The 26,299-nt window shown below is 41.6% G+C and overlaps 3 protein-coding genes and 1 long non-coding RNA gene across 7 annotated transcripts; 3 read left to right on the top strand and 1 right to left on the bottom strand.

The window, feature by feature from the left end:
* The first annotated feature begins 271 nt into the window (after positions 1–271).
* LOC110004973 (protein phosphatase 1 regulatory subunit 3A) lies at positions 272–7,306 on the top strand. Of its 2 annotated transcripts, none has more exons than XM_065956985.1 (4): positions 272–1,950; positions 2,624–2,691; positions 2,804–2,909; positions 3,556–4,044. In XM_065956985.1, the coding sequence occupies exons 1-4, from the start codon at positions 1,055–1,057 to the stop codon at positions 3,899–3,901; spliced, it is 1,416 nt and encodes a 471-aa protein (XP_065813057.1). In that variant the 5' UTR covers positions 272–1,054; the 3' UTR covers positions 3,902–4,044. The 2 variants fall into 2 exon arrangements, with proteins under 2 accessions (XP_065813057.1, XP_029138608.2); XM_029282775.2 differs by having other exon boundaries at positions 294–1,950; positions 2,804–2,901; positions 3,556–7,306.
* Positions 7,188–11,549, bottom strand: LOC110005145 (uncharacterized). The gene is made up of 2 exons (XR_002279077.3): positions 11,411–11,549; positions 7,188–9,235 (listed from the first exon to the last, which is right to left on the bottom strand). It is a non-coding gene; the product is annotated as an uncharacterized lncRNA (long non-coding RNA).
* On the top strand, positions 11,434–20,107 carry bmt2 (base methyltransferase of 25S rRNA 2 homolog). 3 transcript variants are annotated; one of them, XM_020660582.3, is made up of 5 exons: positions 11,434–11,760; positions 14,749–14,890; positions 15,001–15,129; positions 17,143–17,257; positions 17,583–20,107. In XM_020660582.3, exons 1-5 carry the CDS (start codon positions 11,601–11,603, stop codon positions 18,213–18,215), a joined length of 1,179 nt encoding a protein of 392 aa, XP_020516238.1. In that variant the 5' UTR covers positions 11,434–11,600; the 3' UTR covers positions 18,216–20,107. The 3 variants fall into 3 exon arrangements, with proteins under 3 accessions (XP_020516238.1, XP_020516244.1, XP_029138594.1); XM_020660588.3 differs by lacking the exon at positions 11,434–11,760 and adding an exon at positions 12,217–12,446; XM_029282761.2 differs by lacking the exon at positions 11,434–11,760 and adding an exon at positions 14,424–14,571.
* Positions 20,108–21,187: 1,080 nt separating this feature from the next.
* tmem168b (transmembrane protein 168b) lies at positions 21,188–26,023 on the top strand. The gene is made up of 4 exons (XM_020660163.3): positions 21,188–22,695; positions 23,423–23,565; positions 23,822–24,096; positions 24,582–26,023. The coding sequence occupies exons 1-4, from the start codon at positions 21,562–21,564 to the stop codon at positions 25,127–25,129; spliced, it is 2,100 nt and encodes a 699-aa protein (XP_020515819.2). The 5' UTR covers positions 21,188–21,561; the 3' UTR covers positions 25,130–26,023.
* The last annotated feature ends 276 nt before the right edge of the window (positions 26,024–26,299 follow it).

Here is a 26,299-nt window from a genome sequence, read left to right as displayed (position 1 = left end):
ATAACCACTTTGGTCATGGTTTGAGTTGGACACACACCACTTTGTCACAGCTGTGAGATAAACACAGGAAGTGCAACACAATGCATGACTGTCAGCTGGATAATTCTGCAGATAAATCTTGATATATGATAAGCAGATTATTTGAAGTATGAGAGTAGTATCGTCCAACATACTTTCAGGCTTTGCAGATTTTGCAATACCGGGGAGTGAGTGTGTTCGGAGAGTTTTCTTTTGACCCAAAGTGCAAAACACAGACGCAGGTAAATCAGCTGAAAAGGTTTTAATGAAGTAATGGTTACAGGCTGGTTAATCTGACGTGGAGGTTGAGCGTGGAGAGGAGAGGTGGGCAGGCGCTGAGTGGCTGAGTAGAGGAACATATTGCTCGAGGGTTGAAGACTGAATGATGGCAGATGTTGGTTTGATCCTGAAGCACAGGAGACATTAGTGAAGTACCGAGCAACGCACAAGGAATAAAGAATATAGAGCACAAGAACAAACTGTCTGGCCTTTACCCCGCTTGAAGACAGCGTTGAATGAGGCGAGAGGGACAGACTTGAGGAGAAAAAGGTGAGCAGTTCTGCTGCAGTCAAGACGTGGAAATTAGTGGAGCAGGTGAGGAGCACTGAAGATGGCCGGGCATAGAGACAAACAGAGAGAAACAACTGCATCACATGAGAAATGCAGGGAAAGGGGAAAGCTTGTAGCCAATGCCTTGGTCAGTGGAAATTGTTTTTGTGGCCAAACAGTTTGTTCTCCCATCAAATCTCATGTGACACATTGTGAGCCAAAAACAACAAAACACAAATGGTTGCCGTGGTAAGTCTCATGCTTTTTATACAAATAGCATAAGTCTCAAGGGAAGTTTTTTTGACAGTTACACAAGAATAATGTTAGCAACACTCATATGTATTATGATTGTTTTGCTGTAAGAACATTTTGGTTCTGTCTTTCTAAACTGAAAATTACATGGATGATATATTCCCCTCCTGAGCTTAGCCTGCTGTACATAGTTTAAGACCTTTCCTCCCTATTTATAGTGTTGGCCCTTGCAACAATGTCATCTGTAACTCGACTCCATCTGTTAAGTCAGAGCATGTTGAATGTCAGTTGCCAGAAGCAGAAGCACTGCAGCTCACTTCCCGCTGAGTCGCTCGCTGGGAGCCACATGGAGTCTGCGGAACAACTGAGACCTTGTGGGGCCTGCAACCTCTTAGGTGTGCCGGGTCTCATCTCCATGGATGTGGACGATGACGAGTGTGATATAGTGATCGGCATTAGGCCCAAGTCTTCTCCTCTTCCGCGAAGAAAGAGTTCTCTCAGTGACGAGGACTCTGAGCCCGGGCCGCCCCTGTGTGGCTCCAGGAGAGTGTCATTTGCAGACGCCAACGGCCTCAGCTTGGTGCAAGTCAAGGAGTTTGACATTTGGGATGTACCCAAGCTGCCGGAATATGACTCCTCCGAGGGGAAGGATAAAGTTTCAGTGGAATACATTATATCTCCACTGAATTTCTCACTTCCATTGTCTAGAGAGGTGTTGTTCGACAAAGTCCGGGATCAGAAATTGGAGTTGGAGAGCATCCAATTACTTCCAGGGACCACAATACTGAAAGGAGTGATCCGGGTCCTCAACATCTCCTTCGATAAGGCGGTGTACGTCCGAACATCTTTGGACTCCTGGTCCAGCCACTTCGACCTCCTGACAGAGTACATGCCCGGCTCCAGTGAGGGTCTGACGGACTGTTTCTCGTTTAAACTCACCTTAATTCCCCCATTCGGGGAGCAGGGAGCCGGAGTAGACTTTTGTCTGCGATATGAGACTTCAGTCGGGACGTTCTGGGCCAACAATGACAACAGGAACTACATGCTGTGCTTTCACCAGAGAGCTAAGGAGCAGAGAGAACAAACAGAGAAAGAAAACGTGAAGAAGAAAAGCTGTCTTAAGAGTGTCGGGTGAGGATGAAGCGTTTTACTGACATAGATTTGAAAAGGTCAATACTGATGATGTTTTAATGGAATTCATATTGAGAATCTTACATGGTCGGGACAAATGTCTACCATGCTGAAGTTGGAAAGGCAAAGACAACATTGAAAAAAAGTTGGTGAATGTTAAACTTGAGGTAGTAGCCTGATGGAAAGTTTGATAAAATTATTTTGAAGGCTGTTCTTTACCAAGAGCCTTTATATTGTATGGATGCTTCAAACTATGAAAAATCTGTTTGTAAGTAAATTATACGTTTGTTTATTTATGTATGGATTATGTAAGGCCTGTATTCTTTTATGTTTGAGGAAAAGTCATATCCCATAAGTGGTGGAAATATTTTCTACATTATGGCATAGTGACAAAACTACTACCATGGCAGAAATAGTTCAAGGAATGCAGGCTATTCATGAATGGAAAGTCAAATTATATTAATATTAATATTAATATTAATAATATGGTCAGTCAGATTCTGCACCCATAAACATTATTCAATCTTCATGAAATGTTTGCATTAAATTGATAAATGTTCATCAATATTGCAGCCATATGTGATTTGTTGATTGGTGATAGTACCATAGAGAGATAAATCTGAGACAGACACATGGATTAAGTCTGACTTTTTGCTGTTTTATTAATCGACAGTCAGAACTTCTCCACTCTGGAAAATAACCCAGCAATGGAAACGTCCCTTCAGGAAAGTAAAAAAACAGGTGAATACACATTTTGCTGGTTGTGAAATCAAGTTATTAACCAAGACATTCAAAAACAAAATGTGGCCACTGTAGTGCAACCTCATTACAAATGTTAAATGTGTGTCTCCAGATGTGTCAAAACAAGGACAGGAAGTGGACACAATGCAGGCCAAACAAATCTCTGATGCTCAGTCAGGAACATCAGAGGAGGATGGTGAGAAAATACTGGTGAGTGTGTAAGTGATCTTTCTTGGTACTAAGACACAACTGTTTGGTTTATTTTAAAAAAAAATGTGGCTTGTGTTTAGACTTCCAAGCCACATATGCAGACTTAAAAGGCCACTTCAGTGACTTTGTGCTCGCAAGTGTATTTTCAGTTTAACGTTTCCACAATATTTGAGGTTAGTGTGACTGAAGAGATTCTTGAGATTATCTTTACGTTGTTAACCCTTTTCACTAGACACCAAGAAGTATTTTAAACAGGAGTTAAGATTCATGGCTGTGAAAGGTGGTTTAAGGACATCATAGTCTGTCTATAATAGGAGGAAGAGAAACATTAGTGTGAACCCGGTGCACTTTTGAGAGAAAGTCACATGACTCAGACATGAGTAGCATCAGTGTAACATAAGGTACAGGACGCTTAAAGGACACTGTGTACAGTTTGATTTCTTGCAGTCATAGGTGTCTATTTTTTGTCATGAATGCTTTTATTTTTAAAAATGTTTTAAAATGTGGTTATATGTGTTTAATCAAAAATGCAGATAAGAATTGAATACATTTGTGACATGCAACTTTAAATGCCACCCCCCTCCCTTTAACAAGAGCAGCATAACTTTTGTGTGAGCAAACTAAAATTAATGTATCCATGTTGTTGATGGACAGACCAAGAGCAGACGGAACTGCAGCCGAAGGAGCCGCAGAAAGGCAGCGCGGATGGCTCGGGTACAGGACTACTTTGCTCAACGAAATGGAGCAGTTGATGCTGAAAGAGATGATTCACCTCCAGAAGCAAAACAGACAGCTCAAGAGGAAAAGCACTCAGATGTGCAGACGCTCTCCGAGGGAAGCAACGCCGCAGAAAGTTCACAGCTGCTCTCTGACTCTCTGGAAACACGCAGCAAACCTCTCATTGATGTTCAACAGAATACAGCACCAGCACACGACTACACCTCAAACAGCCAGACAGAGAAATCTGAGAGCATCAATTTGGCTGACTCGGCCACATTAACAAGAGGTGAGAGTGCCTCCGAGATCCCAGACAACACATTGCTTTCAAATGATGAGCCTGCTCCAGCTGAACACCCAAACATCAACAAGTGTGTCTCCAAATCGGAGGGAAGCAGTCAGAAAGAAGGTTTTGTGTATTGTGAATATAAAAACAGTAATGCAGCTGAACCAGCCGGCAGTGATTTTACAGGAGAATGCAGTGAAGGCCTTGTTAGCCAGTCCAACAGCTTCACATTTGGAACTGTGGTGGCTCCGTTGTATCGTCAGGTGTTTGAAAGAGCAGGAGCTGAAAGTCAGTGCTTAGCTGATCGGGGGAATCCAGTGAAGACTACACCAAATGTTGAAGACTTCACTAACACTGAAAGAAAGGAGACAAACTGCACTGTTCCAACAGATGCTAGGGCTGACATTGACAAAGCGCTCGCAGATGAAACAAAGACCCTTCAATCATCAATCCAAGAAGGCTTAGATTCTTCTCTAATTAGTTCTTCAATGAAACAAGAAGGCACAAGTTTGGGTGCAACCCCAAATAACGTCCTGGTTACTGCACAAACTTTGCAGGATTTGAATGAGATGCAGAGATGCACAAATGCATTTGAAGTTCCAAAAACATATGCTGCAGAAACAGAAGTAGAGTCACAAGCTGTTGATATTATAAATACATATCTGTTGAATCCAGAAATATCCACTGAGAGTTCAGATCTCCAGGGAGATAAACAGGAAGACATTCCAACAAATGACCTTCAAAGCCAAACCACAGCGGAAACGGCTCAACTGTCAGAGCAAGCATGCACACAAACAACAACGAAGTTTGATGAAAAACGTACACATAGTGAAACCAAATACATCATGACCAGTCTAGAAACCTCATTGATGTCACCTTCTGAGAGAGAATCAGGTCATTTGAGGGATGAGTCAGACCAACAGACCAGCAGCACAGGAGCAAAGAAAGAGGAAGACGTTGGCAACAGAGTGACCCCAACCGTTGTCACATCAGAGGACAATAAAACTTTAGAAGATTCACATGAACTGAATCATAGCTGCACTGATAATCCAGCTGATAAAGATACCCATGCTAGCTTTGATTTTAGTTTGGAGGCATTTGAGGGAAAGGGTGTCACATCACATCTGATATCTTCTGAAACTCAAGGAGAAACCAAAAACTTGGTAGGAGAGAAAAAAGAGGTGACAAAATCACATACAGATGAAACTAAACTCTATGCTGAAAGTAATGTAACTGGTGATGAGTCAGTGATGATGACGAGTGACCATCACAAACATGGTGACATGATTATAGAGCCTGAAGATGAAGACACTCTGAAACAAGGAGAAATGATTGATTCAGCTAAAATAGAGCTTTGTGAATTGGAGGATTCTCGCACAGAAGTCACTACTGAGATTAAAAACTGGGAAATGATGGTCGAAGAAGAAGAAGAGGAGATTGACATCAATGAGGAAATTTGTTTGAAAGCAGGGGACATTGAAGCAGTAGAAGAAGACCACGTTGAACAGTTGGAGGGTGTGGGGATGGAGGCCACATCAGAAAATAGAGATACGACAGAGGGCGACGAGGAGAAATCGAAGGAGGAACTCATGTGGGAGATCATAGCTGTGAGAGAGAAAAAGAGCAAAGCTGAAGCTACAAATCTTTTGAAGGAAAAGCAGAGGTTTGGTGAGGAAGACATCTGGGGTATAGTTGCAGGGACAGAAAGGGACGGGGTTGAGAAGGAAAATGTTCAAGCCACTACGATGATAAAGACCACCGAGGAGGAAGAGCTAACTGAGAAGACAGAGTTAGGGAGAGAAAAGCACTTAGGAGGGATACAAGAGGCCAAAATTAGAAGTGAAGATGTTCAAAAAGAAGAGGAGATAAAGGGAGAAGAAGAAATGCACTTGAAAGATGAGGGTGAAGCAGGTACAGAGTGGGGGGATGAGATAAAAACAAGGGAAGAAAACGTAGAAGAGGAGAATCCGGACTGTGAGGAGGATATTCTAGTTTTTAAGACTGGAGAGTCAAAGAACACACAAATAGAGGAAAGGGAAAATGAAGCATGGTGTTCTGAAGAGAGGTTAGAAAGGACTCAAGGAGAGGTTGAGGATGGTTTATCTGCTTGGGTGAACAATGTGCATGACAGTAGTTCTGAAAAAAACATTACTGGAGAATTGCAAAATGCACACATCCAAACTGAAATGAACAAAGAGGAAGATTTTCAAGGAAGTGAGAAAGTCACACATGACATATCCCATGCAGAGCGAGAGGAGAATGAGTCCACTGCTGCAGAGGGAGGCTCACTGATTTTTGTCGACAGACCTGAAATTGACAAAACAGGCCACGACGGCGCTTCATCAGAGTCAGACTCGGACGACGAGGTGGAGTTGTACATGCACTGTCTGAGGGCCGTTCACACCGGGGCACAGGCCCAAAGGGACAGGAACAAAGACACAGGATTTGGGGTGGGCAGAAGACCCTCCGTAAACAAAAGCAAACTGCTGTCCACGCCCATGCCCTCCATCAGTGAGTCTCTGGATGAGGATCAACATGTCGGCTGCCTCCAGGACAATCATGTCGACACAGACTTCACAGCAGACTTCCAACCCAATGCTTCACCTCTGCCTGAGGCAAGTGAGCAGGAAAACCTCAGCAGAAACGTTTCATGGTGGAGAGAGACTTTTTCCTGCAGCAACATTGGAAAGACTTCGTTATATGCTATCTTGTTAGTGATATTTTTGGTTGTGGCCTACCATTATGATTTTCTGGCCTGTTTCGGGCTCTACATGATTTCATTGGTTTGGCTCTGGTGTCAAGGAGAGAGGCAGCCAGTTAAAAACAACAAAAAGATAGCTTGAATCCAAGAGTAAAGTTTCAACCAAGGATTTAACAAGGATTCCTGAGGATTATGAGGAAACAATGTTCTTGCATGACACCCATAAAGATCTGTAGGTCTTTTTAGTTTTGAAAATACCTTTATTTTATTTATTTTTTCACAACAGATGATATCATCACATGACCTACACAAATAGTAACAGTCAAAATGGAAAAACAAAGGAGGAAGACGAAAACAAAAACTATAAAATAATGATGGGCATTGATGTAGAGCATATACGAAACATATCAGAATAAATTCTCTATAATCCCTATGGGAGGATGCTAACTCTCTGTTGTCAAGAGTATAAACCAGGTTTTTGTATGCTTAAATGTACATACAGCTTAGTGTAGCCAAAACGCCATGGACCATCACTCACACTGATCAATTCTGCTTAGCACCACACTCTGCATTATTCAGGTGTAAATACAAGTCATCAGTGTGTTGTGTGTGTGTGTGTGTGTGTGTGTGTGTGTGTGTGTGTGTGTGTGTGTGTGTGTGTGTGTGTGTGTGTGTGTGTGTGTGTTTGTGTGTGTGTGTGTGTGTGTGTGTGTGTGTGTGTGTATTTGTGTAGATTCAACTTTAGTTTTACTAAATCTTGATTGAATAAATTGATAATAAATTCAACCTGTTTAACTCCTTTGTATTACAACCCACAACCCTAGTGTACTTGTAGACGTACTGTACGTCCATTTTTCTTCTGCTTTTCTGGGGTTGTGGTGGCCGAAGGCAAAGCAAGTCAACCCAGACAACCCTGTCCACAGCAACCTTTTCCAGCTCCTCCTTAAAAAATCCTAACGCGTTCCCAGGACAGTTGGGATTCATAATCTCTCCAACAAACTCTGGGTCTACCCCGGGGTCTCCTCCCAGTTAAAGACGTGTCCGTAAAATCTCCAAATCGAGTTGCCCATGGTATCCTAATCAGTCTACAGTCTTAAGTCTGAACAGGCCCCTCTGGCTTTCTTGCAGCGTGCCCTATTCTTTACAGCGTAACGGCGGACTCAGCAGGCAGAGCAAACACCTAGCTGTGGGCGTGTCACCCACCTAGTGGAGGGGTTACTTCCCTTTGTGATGTCATGAAGGGAAAATCTCCAAACAGTCTGTTTGAGCAGACATTTTCTGAAAAGCGGAGCAGGCAAAAGACTGAGAGGATGGACTTTCCTCATAATTGGGGAATTTGGAGAGCAGGCTATAGGGACACATACAAGTGTTAGAAAAACATGGTAAAGTGTTTTTTTGCATTAATATGTGACCTTTAAAAAAAACAACCGGAGTATAGAATACATTTCTTTCCTCGTAAATTCTGCATGTTCGTCGCAGATCATGAAGACCAAAATAAGTGTTTTACGCAAGAAAACACAAATGCCATCTTCGTTATGTTATGTGAGAGATCTGCGGTCACACCTAAAACTATACAAGCATCCGGATCCTGACCCGACAGTTTGGATTTTTAGTCGTGTTTCTGGTATGTTGAAATGTGTTTATCTCGGCCTGCATTCTGATCAAATGTGGTAGGTATCCTGTTATCACTGCTTATCACTATTAAAATATGTTTGGCATCAAGCAAACCAACAGAAGTAGGAAACCTGTACTCTTATCCTGTTTAGATGTCTTGTATGGGGTTTTCAAAAGGGTCGCCTGCCAGTCAATATTTGTGCATGAAAAAACAGCCCCTGGGACAGAATAATGTCAATAGTCTTGAGAGGTTATTCCTTTTATTTCATAAAAGCCCTAAACAGACATGCATTCATACATTTTATTAACTCAATTTTTCCTTGATGACGGGTAATTTCCAGTATTTTTTTAAAGGTGGTTTTCCGATTATTCATTCATTTTATCACCTTGATATTACATAGCTTGTTTTCTCGTGACAACAAGAAGATTTTCTGATAATCTAGAAAAGGAAACAGGCTGTTGTTCACTGTGATTGGCCAGAATTAGACCTGCCATGCTGCCATTGCCCACGCTAATGAGGTAAGCTTAGCCTAACAAGCCTTGTTTGTTTTGTGCTATTAAAACTCTGGAAATAGGAGATAGATAAGGCAAGATTTCAAGAGTGTAAACTACTCGTTGTCATGGGAAAACAGAGTGAATAAATATTTGGATACATGTCTGCTTTCATTTCCATGACAAAGTAAATCTGAAAAAAAGAGAACCTCGAGTCAAATTCAGGCCACTTCTGTCGGGCTTGTTTGACTTTTAGGCCCTGACAATAAATGTCTCAGCAGAGGACTCCTCTGACTATCTGGCAGCTCTGATTAAAATGTTTTGAGAAATGTATTGTCAGAATGAATGAGAAGAGGGTCACATTGAGGCACTTAAGTATTTCTTCCGCCTTGTTGAACTTTGCCTTTTAGCTGTATTTTGGAGCTGAACACAGCTGCAGTAATGCACTTGCCAGGGGATTTCCAAGCAGTTCACTGTGAGGATTACAGCTCACTTTTCTTTGATGAACCATTTCTGGCATGCACCTACAGAAACACAGAAACATATTGGTCAAGTCAGACATAAAGAGCGGTTTATCTCTTTGTGCAAATGTGACTTTCTATTCATTTAAATTCAGTTCAGGAATTTATGTCTCATGATTTTTTCCCCATGTATCTTTTAGAGGTTAAGACTAAATGCAGTTTGAAGAGGAATCACAAATGGTAAGATACTTCTTTAAATGGTAAAGATGGTAAGATACTTCTTTATGGTAAGATACTTCTTTAAAAACTTGTTACATCATTTGTTGACTTGTTCATGTGTAACTCTGTTATTTGACCTGACGTGATTGCTGTGCAATTAATTTTTATCAGCTGTGCAGCAGAAGCTTATTTAGGTGTCATATCATCAGAATATGTCGGCTGAACCCTGCACCTATTCAACTAGATTCTGATAACAACTACAGTGTTTAATAGCTGCTGCACACTGCAGCTAACTGTCTTCATTTCCACATAAACAGATGCCTGTCTGACCTCTTTCTAGGATTTCTGAGCAGTGATGAATTAAACACACTGTGGATAGACGAATCAACTTCTACAGCCATGAAGTATTTTACTAAAAAGCAGCCATTGTACATAAGGAGTGTAAGAGATTTATTTTTTTTATTTCAATTATTAAGATATTAAAAATATTATTTTTTTCTTATTCAAATACACACATGTAATGCATCAATCATTTCATGGATTATACATGTTTATATAAAAATGTTTTATCATGGCTTTCCGATTATTATTATTACAAAATAAATCCTGTTTAACTTCAGAATATATAAGTATTGATGTATTATATATTTAAATAGTATCACTGTGCACAAAGCAGGCCTAGCTGCAGCTACAGCTTAGACAAACAATGATGTTACCATCATGTGCTCTGTGTTATTTTTGGAAGAGAGGGATAGTTATGTTCTGGCAGAGGGTTTCAGAGAATTTATAGCTACAGTCTGGAAATAAATAAAAAAAACTCTGAATGTAGCTACACAATTACCCCACATTACATGAATTCAACTAACAATCAGGACAGTGTTGATGGGGAATCGGGGACATAAAAAGATATTATGTTTTTTATTCATTAAATTGAATGCAAAGAACATCTAAATATTTTTGTTTCACATGGTTAAACAGAAAAGTGAGAATGGTCAGTGTCATTAATTATAGACAGAGCTTTCCATTTAGACACCAAAGTGTTAGAGAGTGTTTAAAAAATCCATAAAAGATATGGCTGTGTTGGATTGTTTTGATTAGATAAAGGCAGGATCTCAGACCAGAATTAATGTCCCCTGTCAGACTGACTTACAAATTATTCAACACATCTTAACTATTACTGTTTAGCTTCCAAACAAGACAGAGTGTCTGACTGTTAAATGAATATGTATTTGACCGTTTTCTAGTCCTATGTTTTCACACAAACACATAGATAGATCCTTCTTTTCTAAGTAAACAGTTACATAAGTATATTTCATGTGTTGTTATTTCTGGCCAAGAATAGTAGGTTGTTTGCTTAACATGTTTACACATGTTTTTGGTCTTAACTGCTGTGGGTATAAATGACCTTACTGCTGACCTATAGGCTCATGAGGGGAACCGTGCTGACCTGGCCTTCAAAAAAGTATTTGATTAAGCACAGTTTACAGAAACTCTTTTATCCTATAAATAAAAACTACACATTAACATGTGACTTTAAAAGGTCCAACATGCATACATGTCGTTTTCTTTTACTTTATTTCAATTCTATCAAGTAACAACGGTATAACATAATGGATACCATGTAGAATATAATGGGATACTCTATAATAATTCAAAAGTATTATTTGTCATATGTGTATTGCACTGTTGTAAAGACTTATTGCAACATCTGATAATATTTACAACCAGAGAAAGGAAAAACATTGTAAACAAGAATATACAGTACATTTCATAGTTTGACACTACGGTTTAACAATGCTTGAGTGTAGAATTAAATACATTAAACTACTATTTTATTGTTTTTATCTACATTTTGTTTACAATTCTTAAATGTAAAATGCAATATTGAATATAAAAACATATATTTTTTAATGGTGTTATAAGGCGTTTAGTGCTAATATTTACAGTCTATGGTTCAGTTAGCTTCAGAAGTCATGAGATTTACAAGGTCGACTTAAACGCTGCACGGCATGCACTTACAGCATTAGGCGCGTTTTCTAGGCCTGTGATTGGACGACGGACTGTCAGTTGCTAAGCGTGTCTGTCAGAGTCAGCCAATAAGCTTGCTTGTTGTTGGCCTGTGCACCGGTTCGCCGGTCCGTTTTGCAGCTGGGAAAAGGGGAAGCCACTGGCAAGGGGCAGGCGGCGTTGGCGGCGGCGGCACGGTGCTATGGACCTCAGGGACAATGTCGAGACCGGGGAGACGGAAAACCACCAGGAGCTGTTCTACATGCCCATCCCGGATGAAGAACCGTGCAAGAGGGTGCAGGAGAAGCTGTCGGGGGTCGTCAAAAACGTCCACAGAAAACTGCGCAGGAAATACAGAGAGGGTAAGCAGACTCGGTGGGCCCCTCTGAGCTCTCCATGGCCCTGCAGCCGAGTAGCTAACACTCTGAACGATGGAATAGAGAAGTGAATAATGTTCCGTGAGCTTGAATCCGAGCATGACTGTGTGGTATGCTTGTCAATGTTAACCCACTCACAGCTGACGGTGCTGCTCTGGAGCTGGTTAGCTGTTATGGAGGCAGACCGCAGTCGGGTTGCAATTCAGCAAACGAGGCCTTTGAAAGCTGCTTAACAATAACACTAACAATAACAATTTTTTTTAAACTACTAGTCAAAAGCGTAAACATGATATTTGTTTCTTTTTTTTCGAGTACTGACAATAAATACTTTAATGGGTTACTTATGAGAGATACAAGCAGAGGCTATCAGCTGACAATGAATGACTTTCTATTGCCCATAAGTGATAACTCTTGTGGACTCGACAAACATTTGGTGCAACTTTTACAAGCAAGATGGCTCCTTATGCTCAACTAGTAAAGCTCTTGCATCAGTTATTTTCCCCAAGAGGAACCCAAGATCCTCTCATGTAGTGTTACACAGACATTAGAAAACAAAGTCTGGAGTTCGTGTGAGGGGATTTTACATCAGGTTTAGATCTAAACATGCAAAGGATGATTGTGAGGGGAAAGGCTGTTGGACTAAGACAGAGACTGAGTCTGATCTGAAACAAGTGAGTACCTGCTAGTGTGAGCATACTTCAGTGTGGCCTTAACCGATAATTGATGCATATCTTGCAAATCCAGTATTGCTTATTGATGTGCAACTGTTCCCCCACAATAGTCATATGATGCATAACTAGACACAGGGAGCTGTTGCGTCACTCTTAAGTATTTTAAAAGTAAAATAAGCAAGTACGATATCTCCCTTTCCAGAGATTTCCGGCAAATGTCTACGAGAGCATCTTTGTTTGAGGCGGTCTGTTTAACATTCACGTTTAGATGTTGCTGTTGCATTTAGTGCTTTTACCCTCCGGCTCCCATTTCCACTTCATGTCACCCTAAAGTAGCTTTAGCTTGGAGAAAAAGCACGTGTTGTTTCCATAGTGTGTTGTATAGCGAACACCTCTTCTAGGTGAGTTTGTTGCTGCTTTATGCTTGTCTTTTTATTTTCTGATTTGGCCTGAGGTCCAGAAACGTGTAGTAAGTGAAGACGTTGCAACTTCTCATAAAGGGACAAAAACAGCTTTGTCCTGGACAGTCTCCTGAGTCAGGCAGGCTGTGAAAGTGTCACCCAAGAACATCAGAGTACTACTAATAAGGAAAGTCCATAAAGATATATATACAGCTGGTAAAGTAAACTGACAGCAGAAACCACTATAGGGAGGATTTTGTTCTGTTTTTAAGATTTGGGGAAGTACCAAAAGGAAGCCCAAAAAGTGATTTGAATAGTACGAGCAGATGAGTTTGAGATTTTTAAGACAAAATGCTAATAAAGAGGTTCCTTTTGCTTAAAACTTACAGATCTTCACTCAAAAGTATTTGCAAATAAAATAGGCAAAAAAACATGCTAAACCTATATATGTGTGTATATATATATGTACATATATATATAGCTGAGCTCCAGTTAATGAAAGAAAATGAGTGAATGGATCCATAATATCAGGGTTTTATATCCACTAGTGTCCGTGTGAACATCAGAAGCGTTCTGTCCTGAGAGATAATGCCGCCTTCTTCTTCTTCTGCTTGTTTTGAGTCATTCTGGATAAGAGCAGGGTGTAAAATGGGAAGTTTGGAAAAAATACCCCTTTTGCAATACTGAGCACTGACCTCGGACTTCTGATATTTTCATCTATAGTGCTGGTTCGTAAAAGCTTTATTCCATCATGAAGCCTGAAGTTGAAGACTGATTGTGTATGTTGTTGTTTTTGTTGTTGTTAGTTAGTTAACTGCCTGCCAGAAATGCTGAAGTGCCCAGGATTAAAAAACTTAGAATGCCTACCCATGCGGAGGCTTTTTACAAGGAAATGCTAAGTCCTACTAGGGACTGCGTAGGAGGAGAAAAACAAAAAGGGGAATTTACAGCAGGTAGCAAATATTTTTCGAGAGAAAAGAGACCTGGCATTAGCTCATCATTATCTTCTAATGACAGAAGAGTAACACCTGTTACTCTATATGTACTATCTATATGACTGTATGCAGGCTTATAGGATGTATTTAAGCAAGAATGAAACTTCAGATATCATGATTGAGATTGTCTCTATGTTGAATTATTATCCTGTTTTTTTCTTTGGTAAAGAAAACAACAACTATGTGACCATTTCACTGCTCTTAATTGTCAAACTAAACATATAAATAATGAAAAAGGTAAACGAAAAAGTTTCAGAAGTTTCCACCTTAGATCACTCTATAGCTACAATCTAGAGCATCAAAATAAAGTTAGTCGTCCTGCAAGCCGACCCCATGATTGGTTAATAAGTAAAGCATGATCTGGTAGGCTTGGCATTGAATCACAGTGGTCATGCCTCCAGAGCCCTGCTGTTTACCACCACTCCTGTTGTTGTGCTTTCATTTCTGTAAAATCTGATAAAGACTTTTTTTTTTTTTTTTTTTTTTCCTTGTGGTCATGAGATTTCTCCCTCAGCAGCGTGTTTGCCTTTGCTCGGGCTTTAGACCTCTCAGACTGCGATGATGTGCTGCAGGAAGTTTTTGTGGTGACTAATAAAATAGAGATACAGTTTCTTTACTGTGCTGGCAGACACGAGTAAACATGTAGGCAGTGCAGCAGTAACTGTACTGGAGCGCTTTCTTTTTTTTTTTAGCTGATTTTTCAAAAGGAGTACTGTCCAAAGTTGGCAAGTAAGTTGTTTTCTACTGGCTTTAGTGAGACATTCAGAAAGATGACGAAACAAGTAGACTAAGCTCACTTTGAAAGCCTTCCTCTAAATTGTGAGGTCTTCATTTACTTTCTGTGGTTTTTTTTTTTTTTTAACGTGTCTTGGTTCTGTCTTGACTTTCCATTTTTTTTCCTCTCAGTGGGCGACTTTGAAAAGATCTGGCGCGAGCACTGTGAGGATGAGCAGACGCTGAGTGAGTACGCCCTCGCCATGAAGAATCTAGCTGACAACCACTGGACCAAAAACCGCGAAGGAGAGGGCCGCATCGAATGGTGTCGCAGGCAAGTCAGCCTCTCAGCTGCGGTTCCCCCCCCCCCCCCCCGGAATAGTGACCTTTTAACACGTGTGTCACCTGCCAGCTTTAAGTTACGTTTCTGTTCATCTTCCACAGTGTCTGTCAGGAGTATTTTTTGGATGGCGGGATGAAAAGAATGTTGGAGAAGGATGAGAAAAGTGCCATGCTTGCCATGGGCCTCACTGCAACGGCTGTAAGTGCCCAACAGCACATCACCAACCCCAGGTAAGATGAATCCAAACTGCACACTAGCTTCTATAAAGTGTTCACCAGAAAACTGATCTTTACGATGCTGCCTTCAGCTTGTATGCAAGAAGGTTTGATAGTGAAACTCAAGAGGTATCAAACTTTTACAACAAAATGATCCTTCACAACACCAAAGAAAATGTCTTCCAAATATGTTTTCCTTATTGTGTTAGATTTTGAGCTGTTAAACCTATAACCACGATTTAATACTGATTTACTCTGGACATTAGTGTACTCTGTATAAAAAGCACTCGTTAGACTTTCATATGGAAGCTACTTACTGCCGAAAATATAAAGTATGTTTCAGAACAACAGCGACAATAACAGCCTCTAAACTTTCCCCCACTGCAGAGGAAAGTCATTTCTGTAAAAGTGTTTTGACGTCTGTGAAACTTATAATATCCCATTCCAGCGTGGCAGGAGTGTTCACAGATTTAAAAGCTGATAGTCTGTGACATGTGACACATTACAAGTGTGGACAGAACAGAATATCCGTATGTAAATATGAAAGCCTATTTAACTTCGACTACAATTCTGAAGCTCTACTGTTGACAATGCTGTTGGCAGTGTTTGGCACAAACAATATTAAAGTGTGCAGCATTGAAAGTATTTCTCAATCAGGTAGGAGGTAAAGCATTAGTACATGCTTAGAAGAGGTTATTTTCTTTGTGGTAGACAGAGGAGAGAAGGCGGTGGTTGAAAGCTTTTTCAATTCAACATTATTGTTTAAAATGAACTTTCACGTTGAACATGAAATTCTGAAATCAATATCAAATCTGAAATCTTCAACATGAAGGTGGTCACATAGATTAACATGTCATTGAAGTATTTCTCGTCCTCTGTGGTCCAGAGATATATGAGTTACATTAAATGTGTGTAGTGTTCACTGCTTAGTAATAAAGTTGTATCGAGTCAACTCTTCTCTTATAAAACTGTTAAAGTCAGGTCAGACATTTTTTTTTTCAATCAGTGGTTAACATTTGGAAAAACCTGATTGTATAAAATATATACACTCATCGGCCACTTTATTCGGTATACCCTGCTAGTACCGGGTTGAACCCCCTTTTGCCTTCATTCTTCGTGGCATAGATTCAACAAGGTGCTGGAAACATTTCTTTAGAGATTTTGGTCGACATTATTGCTGCAGATTTGTCGGCTGCACATCCATTAGAGGAGTCTGCCTTTTCGACCACATCCCAAAAGTGCTCTTTTTTGGATTGAGATCTGGTGACTGTTGAGAACAGTGAACTCATTGTCATGTTCAAGAAACCAGTTTGATATGATGTGAGCTTTGTGACATGGTGTGTTGTCCTGCTGGAAGTAGCCATCAGAAGATGGGTACACACTGTGATCATAAAGGGATGGACATTTAAATGATGCTCAATCACAGGGACCTTTGCAGTTGAACAGCTCTACCAATAAAGTGGTCGGTGAGTGTACATTATAATTGATATATAATTATAATAGTGTTTTAGGGTGTTCTGGCTAATTATGGAATAGGAGTTTGTTTTCCTCTTGTTTTTTATACAAAGGCTATTCGGCCAGTTTTGCTAATAAAGTCATATTCATTTCCGAATGGTTTTCTTTTTCAGAATGTTTTATTGCACATTTATTCTTTCAATTTTAGAAGTAGTTTTAGGTTTTGATGTGTCTTGGCAAAGTGCATTTCCTTGCATTGACTGTATCTGTACATTTTTTAGTGTATATGTAGCACTGTGTCATTGACACGATCTTTTTAATTGTCTTTCATCCTTTGTAACACACAATATTTCTATAGCATTAAATGTTGTAGTCAGTTATTTTTATTGACTGGTTCAGTGGGCTTTTTCATGGAATGTCTGTTGTGTAAAAAAAAACATGTATTATGTCTTTATATGTATGTTACCATGTGGTTGTTACCAGAGGCACCCTTTGATCCAGTCTATTCACTTTTGCATGCTGGTTGGACGTTTAAATGTTGATTTTGAAACTTCTTCCACATTTTTATTGCAGTTCGATCTCTCAGCTGGGAAAAATGCGCCTTCTAGATGTGGGAAGCTGCTTCAACCCTTTCCTGAAGTTTGATGAGTTCCTCACAGTTGGTATTGACATAGTGCCTGCAGTTGAGGTGAGAGTGCTGATTTAATCCACTTGTTTTTCTGAACAGAAACATAGGTTGAACTCAAGACGAAGCAAATTAAATGCACACGTTTTTCCTGTCTGGTAACTCAGAGCTAGCATTACAGAGCAACACCAGAAATGACTCATGCGGGGGTATCAGTGTTGTGGTTTTACAGTCTTTGTGAACAATTTCAGCAGAAAGCGGAACAAACACAGTCTGCATTCTGCAGCTGCAAGTAGAGAAGCTTCTTTAAGTGCAATGGCTATTACAGAAAATCCCATTTAAACCACTTGAAAGTGCTGATTCTCTGCATATTTTTCTCTTCCTTCAGAGTGTGTACAAGTGTGACTTCCTCAACCTTCAGCTCCAGCAGCCTCTGCAGCTGGCTGGTGACGCGGTCGAGGCGTTCCTCCGCCAGCTCCACAACCCCATCGACTCTCTGCCTGCCCAGCTGTTCCACGTGGTTGTCTTCTCCCTGCTCCTGTCTTACTTCCCCTCCCCATACCAGCGCTGGATTTGCTGCAAAAAGGCCCACGAGCTGCTGGAGCTGCACGGCCTGCTGCTCATCATCACGCCCGACTCTTCCCATCAAAACCGCCACGCCCTCATGATGCGCAGCTGGCGCGTCGCTGTCGAGTCGCTGGGCTTCAAGCGCTACAAATACGTCAAGTATTCCCACATGCATCTCATCGCCTTCCGCAAGGTGTGTCTGGCCACCACCAGTGACCTGGTGTCACGCAACTACCCTGAGATGCTCTACATCCCGCAGGACTTCCACTCCAACGAGGAGGAGGAGTGTGCCGACGTGCCCGTGCAGGTGCGCTCCGAGTTTGAGGATGACCAGCTGGCTTGGGGCTTCACGGAGCTACCTGACGCGCCCTATGATTCAGATTCCGGGGAGAGCCAGAGCAGCTCGGTGCCTGGCTTCCATGAGCTAGAAGACCCCATCCTGCTGCAGAGCTAGGCTAAACATGCCCCCACCCCTCCCCTCCCCAGCCCCTCCTTCCTTCCTTCTACAGAACTGCCACCTCCCCTTCAACTGCTGCGCTGCCAAATTTAACCTGCTGCATTCTTCTCCCACTTCTCCCCCATCTCCTCAAAATAATGCAGTTTGCACAGTGCGAAAGAGCAAAGTTTACAGATTATTTTCTCAAATCCACACTCCTCTGAGAGTAAACACACATACACACACACACAAATACACATCACACACACTAAGATGGATATATTTTGATAAATATCTAGGTTTTTTAAGAGTTGGAAAGCGAATGCCCTTAAGATATCAAAACCCCTTCTCCTTGATTTCAATCCCATCTTCCAATCAGCACTCAGTAACAAAAAGTCAGCTTGTCTACATCTTGTACTTCTATTTGAATAAGCTAGTGCGGCAGGCGACTTAGTACAAAAGACAAATACATACAGCAACCAGAACAGAGTAACAGGAGTTTTGATTGCACTGGAGAGACTGAGATGAAGTGACTCGACTGGTACGCTTTGCTTCTGTCACAGCCATGCAGCTCCACTTTCTCAAACTTCTTGATGTGCATTTAGTTTTCCAAGACAAAAAAAAATTAAAAAAAATGGGTTAGAAATATATATTCTCGACAGTCAAAACATTGGTGTTGTCCAGTGTTGAGTGTGGCAATGCCATTTTTGAATATGGCATCATCTGAATGATTTGTGTATCTTTTACAAGGAAGTGGTATTTGTAGCATTTTAAACATTTCAGAACCATATGGTAGGAGTATTACTAGTTTACTAATGTGAAATTGTAACTGTGTAGATTCATGTGTGACAAGGTACGAGTGTTTCAGAGTAGGTATTACAGACTTTCTTCCTCCTTGTTGTCCTGATATTGATCTATCTCCTGTTAGATTTCAGATACCTTTCTGTTTGCCAGGCCGAGAAATATTACAACACTGCAAGTCAGTGACCCATATCAAATGTAATACACAGCACCCGTATCTATTGACACAACTTTGTAACTTTGATGTGAAAATACAAGTGCTCTGCCTCCAAAACGCTCCTCAGTGAGGAAATTCACCTCTGACAGAGGAAATTTGCACTAATTAACTGTTTTGTCGTACGGAACCTCTGAAACAGGTGATAATCCAGATTTTAGCAATATAAGCGAGACCTGATCCTAATGTATCCTACATGGGGAGATTTTAGCAAAAGACACTACCTGGTGAATTGTAAGTGTGTGTTCCTGCCTGTCCCTGAACAGGCTGAATGTGTGGCTCTGGTTGGGATTATCAGTGTGAATGAAGGAATGAATTGTTGATGTGTTTCTTTTTGTCAGTGGCACTTTATAATTGATCCCAAAGGGTGCCACGAAATGTACTTATTTTCCTATAAAGAAAGTTTTACAACCAGTACGAGGGGCCCGTGAAATAATACCAGTGAATCGAGGTGCCTTCTTTGTTCCTATTTACTGTATGTTGCAGAAAGTTAAAACTCACACCTTGAAACAAAAGTTTTTTTCTTTGGCCAAACAGTACATTCAACTATCCCTTTTTATTTGTCATTATGGATAACTAGAAACATTAACAGTTTTGGTGTAATGCAGTGTGTTGTTGCCATTCCCGTTTCATTTTCCAGTTAATTCAACTTTCTCTCTCTCTCTGATGTCTCCTCTTTATTTTCCACAGAATTTTTTTTTCTTCACAATAACATACATAATCAGGCTTTTAAGAAGGGTTTTTTGTGATTTAATGGTGCATTTGTCTTCCAGTGTTTCCTTTTGTCCATTTGCATGAGATGGTTCATCGACATTATCTACATTTTCAACAAAGCAGAACAATGTGTGCTTACAGTATGGTTGTATCTCTCTTTTATAAATGAATGTAAACATAAGGTGCCCGTGTGTTTTTTGTGTGATGGGTACTTCTCTTAGAACATTTACTCTACTGCTTTTCATGAAAATGAAGGGGGTAAACAGATGTATTACTCAGGCAAAGATGGGGTCATTGGTTAGAATGTGTTTTGATAGACTATTGTAAACATCTGCAGAAGGGGAACATTTAACCCTAAAAAAAAAACAAAAAAAAAACAAGGTGGTGAAGTTTATGGGAAAATTCAATTAAAAACTAATACCTTTCTTACTTGAAAGGTTTCAGGTTTGTATTTAAAACAATACAGTTTATCATTATGAAATTAGGAGAGGGGGGGTGGGATATTAAAATGCACAAACTTTCTTAGAGGGCTTGGTTGACCTGTGTAGACTTGGACTCATGGCTTAAGTGTTTTTCAAAATCTTGCTTATAATTTGAGCACATAATGGTTCTCTTATACTTGAGCACTGTAGACAGACAGAGGTGCTGCAGCAGAAGGCAGAATTAACTCTTACTGTGGGAACCGGTCATATCTGGATCAGAAACCGGAATAAACAGAGCTGGTCCTATTTTGCCAAAACAAAACAATTAGTGTGTAAATTAATTCTTGACCAAACAATGTAAATCCAGGTGAATCGGACTTAATTGAGGTTTTAAGTGAGTATATCTGTACAATACAAACTGAGAATAAATGAGAATATTTAAAATATGGATGTATCCTCTCTTGTTTGGACCCATAGACTGTAGACCAGGGATGGACAACTTCGGTCACGACAACCGCCACATTCAATTAATTCTCCCTGCCAAAGGGCCAAAATGTAGTATACAAAAATGATCAACTATAAATCAATTATATTAAAAAAAATCTATTATGTCTCCAATTTAACTCAACATATGCCAGTGATCAAATATTATCATGGACATATTTCTGGTTTTCATGATTTCACGGCAGATTTTGTCACATTTTCTTCATGTTTCCAATTCATTGATGTGTAAAAAATTAACCTGAGGGCCACATTGAGGGTTAATGGGGGGGGGGGGAGCGCCAGTGTGCCCCACCCCTGCTCATAGACTGTAGATACTACGGGTTTAACCCACCACGGTTTGACCCTTGACGCTTGCCGTAGTCAAAGTAAGCGTCATGGCGCCCGTGTCTACAAACTTTTGACGTGACAAACTTTTTTTTTTTTTTTTGAAACTGTTATGTCAACTACAACGGAGTCTCGGACATTTTCATCCAGGTATCGGAAAAACAAACAAACTGAAAGAGCACAAACAAGGAGAGTTGTGATGTAAAAGCGTTTTCCGCGACGCTGACCGGGAGCAAAGATGAGTGTGGCTAAGCTAGCCACTTTTCAACAAGTTAGCTAGCTGAACTTTGGTTTGGTGTAGCGACATGGTTTTTATTTTAATGGACCTTCAACCGGCTGTAGACTATTAAAAGTGCCTATTTCTGGCTTCAGTGTAGAATCAAAAATGTGTCGTTTTCTACGCTACTGTGTCAGCCACTGCCTCCGCGCAGCGATGACCCGGCTGGAGGAGGTCAACGGAGAGGTGAGCATGTGGTCGTCTGTCCGGTGTCTGGGCTACCTGTCCGGTCTCAACCTGCTCGTGGCCCTCTGCTTGGGGCTGTACACGCGCTGGGAGAAGACTGCGGAGTCCACTCTCCTTGTCATTTTCGTTTTGGCTCTCGCCGTCGTCGCAGTAGCAAGTGCGGTGTACTTCTTCAGGATGGAGAGGTGCAGCCTCAGCCTCCTCCACCTGTTGTTCGGCTTCTTGCTGGGGCTGCAGTGTTTCCTCAGCGGCCCCGCCGTCGAGAGCGACCTGAAGGAGCAGGTGACCGACTACCTGCTTCTGGCCAGTGTGGCTCTGAGGACGCTGTGGGCGCTGCTGGACCGGCTGCTCGGCTGCACAAGGTACCGTCCTGCGTTCCTCACCTCGGCGGAGCGGCTGGAGCTGGCGGGGTTCGCCGCCGCCAGCACGGCCCTGCTCATCCAGAAGTCCCTCAGTGTGATGGTGCTGCTGGTGGCGCTGGGCATGCTCATGATTGCCCTCCGGATGAAGGCTCTCTTGGCTCTTCCCAACTTGGTCTGCTTCGCTGTGGTCACCGGCGTGTTGTTTTTCAAGTCTCTCAACATCGCCACCAACCCTTTCGCCCTCGCCTGCTTCTTCGGCCAGCTCATCTGTGACCCCCTGCTGGACGTCTACTTCAGCGGGCTCTCCGTGACCGAGCGCTGGCAGCCCTTCCTGGTGCGGAGGCGCCTCTGGCACCGGCTGTCACTCCTTCCTCTGCTGGCGCTGGAGGTGACCTTCGTGTCCCTGGCTGCACGGAAGCTGACAGACCTGCACCAGTGGTACCTGATGATCCCGGTGTTTGTCCTCTGTGCGCTCTTCTGGTTCATCTGCCACATGGTGTTTGCTATCACAGTCTGGGGCTTTCACAGCAAACTCAGTGACTGCCAGAGGCTCTGCTTGTTCCAGGGGGCAGAGGTCAACAGTCTGGACAAAGTGATGGCGTCAAAGGGCATGAGGCATTTCTGCCTCATCTCTGAACGCCTGGTGCTCCTCACTCTGGTGTCGACTGTTGCTGTGGCTGTTCTCTGTTGGCAGGTAGGCGCTGCCCGAAAAATATTTCTATAACTTGTCTTCTTTGTGAAGAGTTGCCACAGCAGAGAGCATCACAAAGGGGCATGTATCCAGCTGGTACCACAGAGCGAAGTAGTTCTTGAGTCTTACTTTGTTCTGTGTGGACGTGACAGGGTTTTAATTTGTGGTTGAGAAATGCTGTCATGTCCACGCAGATTTAAAAATATAACAGTCAGTAAATAAAGACAGCAGTTTGCGTTTTGTCCAGCAGTTTCTTCCGTTTCTGGCCGGTGTTTACTCGTGATTTGAGGACAACGTGTGTTTAAACTATCTGCTTAATTTAAAGGGAAACCACATATTCAGTTATAAAGTCAAAGTCATTTTGAATATTGTTCTTCCTCATTTCCTTATTCACCTCATGTCCATTTAGACTACTATCATATGAAGGAGTTGTGGGACATAAGATGAGGATAACTGATTTTAATTATGGGACAGTCTGAGGGTGGGTCTCACATACTGTAATATTAATATTGCATTGTGTTGTTAAAATGTAACAACGTTAACTGTTACTTATAAATCCCTCCTATAACACATCAATAACTTTTTTTTTTAATGGAGTTTTTCTACGCTAGGTTCATTCATTATATTTCCCAAACTATTGCAGAACTGCAAGTAGGTTCATATTACAGCATTTTTCATTGATCTTTTATACTCCTGTGAACTGGTTAGAAGTAATGACTGTGCTCTGCAGGCCTCCAGCAGTATCTTTGTCAGCCTGTTTCTACTCGTCCTGCCTCTGGAGTCTCTTTTTCACGGGCTTTTCCATGAGCTCGGGAACAGCCTGGGAGGAACCTGTGTGGGCTATGCAGTGGTCATCCCTACCAACTACTGCAGGTAGCTTGTGATTTAATACTTGCAGACTTGTTGGGAATAATTACCTTCCATATCCAGCATTAATGGCATTGAGCATTTATAATTCCCTCAGTCAGTGTTGGCTGAGAATTTAAAAACCAATGAGTTGTAATGCTACTCTTTCACTGTATTCATGAAGTTGTCTTTAATGCATCATACATCCTCTGACCTGTGCTGCATGACTGATCCAAACAGACATGATTAATCACCTCCTGTGTTTCCTCTCTGTCTGTCTCAGTCCTGATGGTCAGCCCATGCTGCTGCCTCCTGACCAGGTTCATGATCTGAACAAACGCTCTACAGGCATGTTGAACAATGTGCAGCGCTTCTTCGCCCATCACTTCATTGAGACTTTCGGCTGCGACTATTCCACCAGCGGGGTGACCTTGGAGGCTCTGCAGGCCAAAATCAAATCCTTCTTGGAGCTCCGTACACCTGACGGGCCTCGCCACGACACCTACGTCATCTTCTACAGCGGTCACAGCCACCGCTCTGGAGAGTGGGCGCTGGCAGGTGAGGATAACATGAAGCTGTAGCGTTTAAGATAAAGCAGGGTTGACTCAATTACCATGTAAATGGTAAAACATGATTAAAATAAGCAGCCAACTGATTTGTACAATAATGTTGGTTTGTCTTTGCCATAAATTTAAAGAACCTGAACTAAAGACTCAACTCAAAGATGTAAAGCTGGTGAACAAAAGTGAGAGTAGGTAGGTTAAAATGAGGAAGAAGAGGATGAAAGATGGAGGAAGAAATTAGACAAATAAGAAAACCCAATGTACCAGGTGTGGGACATGTTGAAAATAACAAACACGCATTAATTTATTGAAAAATCCGTCCAGATATTTCAGTCATTGAAGAGTTTGGAAGTCTTTTTTTTTTTTTCAATCCAGTGAATTGAGCTTTTAAAGGTGTGCTAAAGAGGCGTAATTAGTGGGTTAGGTCACCGTTTGTCATGCATTCATGATACTTAGTCTGTCTCTGTGTTTCCCCGTCAGGAGGAGACACTCTGCATCTCGATCAGATCTTGGAGTGGTGGAGGGACAAGAACGGCAGCGCCTGTTCTCGCCTCATCTTTGTGCTCGACTGCGACAACTCATCTCCGTGGGTGACGGCGGTCAAAAGGGTGGAGGGACTGTACGTGGCCGTTCAGGGGGCGACGCTCGCTCGTGTGACGGACGTGGAGCTGCAGGACCCCCCTCAGCTCGGAGACTTCACCGCTCAGTGGGTGGAATACAACTGCAACTCAAACAGCGCCATCCAGTGGTCAGAGAGGGGAAGGGCGGTTTCTGCCACCTACGGCATCTCCAAACACTGGAGCGACTACACGCTGCACCTGCCGACAGGAAGTGATGTCACAAACCACTGGAGCTTGTACTTCCCTCGGATGACCTACCCGGTGGTGCAGTTGGCGCTGTGGTGCGGCGGCCTGAACCTGCTGTGGCTCTGCTGTGTCTGCCTGAGATGTCTGAAGAGAGTCAAACTCAACTGCTTTCCACCTGCGATCTTGGACACCGGGCAGGGCTTCAAACTGGTCAGATCGTAGAAATATGATCAATGGCTTTTTATATTCAGGATTTTTATATGAAAATGTTCTTACAGTAAATGAGTTCCTTTGACCCAGGACTTAGGCAGCTATTGCATTGTTAACTTTGTTGCTAACCAGCAGGTTGTTTGTTACTAAAGATCTAATCACTTAGTTACTGATTGATGCATTTTAAATTAGCCTTTTTTTATATTTTTAGTTTTTATATTCTCTGAAAATCATTCTATATTTGTGTTTTTTAGCTTTAATTTCAAGACCCATCAAATGTTAATCAATGTGTGCATTGTGTATGAAAACAAGCACACTGACTCTATTTTGCACAGTTGTATCATATATACTGTCCAACCTGATTCCAGTGTGATTTAAAAAAGTGTGTTGTGCCTTTGATGATAAAATATCTCCTTAACCGTAAACCAAAGAGGGCGAGGTACATTTTGACGGGAGGATCTCAGGCGTAAATAATATATATTTGAAGCAGTCTGTTTCTATATTTAAAGTGTTATATTTTGATGTGTCCTGATCCCTCTGTACTGCACTATGCATTCTACACTCCAAGCCTTGAGCTTACTAAATGCACTGCTTTGCGTCTGTTGTCCCAGCCTATTGCGAGAAGCTTATTTAGAAATACTGTGCAGCTGCTTCAGGGAGCCCTATACTGACGATTGCACTACAAGCAGACGTGTGAGAACTACAGTATTTGTCATAGTAAACCCTGGAAATCAAATGCAGCACACGAGAGGGTTTTCTTTTTCTTCCTGGGTTGGTTTAGGAGTTTACTCTGATATTTAAGTATTTAACCAGTGTGATGTGTTTGCAGAGTTTTATAGTGAGAGAATCTGATGAAAGATGTTCAAAACTATGCAATAAAGGGGGAATAGGACTTTGCTGCTTTAACTATGAATTTCATTGGCTCCTCATTGGTTTTATTTGATGGAAATGTAAACACAAAATGTTTTTTTTTTTTTTACTATCTATAAAATGATTTAGGGTTTGTTTGCTTGTTAAACTAACTTTATAATATGCTGAACAAAGAACTTCATTATAGGGAGACTCCGCATCAGGATCCATTGGGTTAAGGTCACTGTAACCTATACACTGATGGAACTGGGCAGCCGCTCTACCACCTGAGCCAGAAGCTGTCCAATGATGGCAACAGGCCAGATGAAAACA

This window comes from Labrus bergylta, chromosome 7, assembly GCF_963930695.1.
Source record: "Labrus bergylta chromosome 7, fLabBer1.1, whole genome shotgun sequence".
NCBI classification, from domain to species: Eukaryota; Metazoa; Chordata; class Actinopteri; order Labriformes; family Labridae; genus Labrus; species Labrus bergylta.
The sequence above is the reverse complement of the archived record's forward strand: the minus strand, read 5'-3'. Positions and strand labels throughout refer to the sequence as shown.

Bases quoted from the DNA above. Each gene is read 5' to 3' on its own strand.
- tmem168b (XM_020660163.3), top strand. From the start codon at position 21,562: ATGTGTCGTTTTCTACGCTACTGTGTCAGCCACTGCCTCCGCGCAGCG. The intron at 22,696-23,422 runs GTAGGCGCTGCC...TGTGCTCTGCAG, and splicing joins TGGCTGTTCTCTGTTGGCAG to GCCTCCAGCAGTATCTTTGT. The intron at 24,097-24,581 runs GTGAGGATAACA...TTTCCCCGTCAG, and splicing joins TGGAGAGTGGGCGCTGGCAG to GAGGAGACACTCTGCATCTC.
- bmt2 (XM_020660582.3), top strand. From the start codon at position 11,601: ATGGACCTCAGGGACAATGTCGAGACCGGGGAGACGGAAAACCACCAG. The intron at 14,891-15,000 runs GCAAGTCAGCCT...CATCTTCCACAG, and splicing joins CGCATCGAATGGTGTCGCAG to TGTCTGTCAGGAGTATTTTT. The intron at 17,258-17,582 runs GTGAGAGTGCTG...CTCTTCCTTCAG, and splicing joins ACATAGTGCCTGCAGTTGAG to AGTGTGTACAAGTGTGACTT.
- LOC110004973 (XM_029282775.2), top strand. From the start codon at position 1,055: ATGTCATCTGTAACTCGACTCCATCTGTTAAGTCAGAGCATGTTGAAT. The intron at 2,692-2,803 runs GTGAATACACAT...GTGTGTCTCCAG, and splicing joins TCAGGAAAGTAAAAAAACAG to ATGTGTCAAAACAAGGACAG. The intron at 2,902-3,555 runs GTGAGTGTGTAA...GTTGATGGACAG, and splicing joins AGGATGGTGAGAAAATACTG to ACCAAGAGCAGACGGAACTG.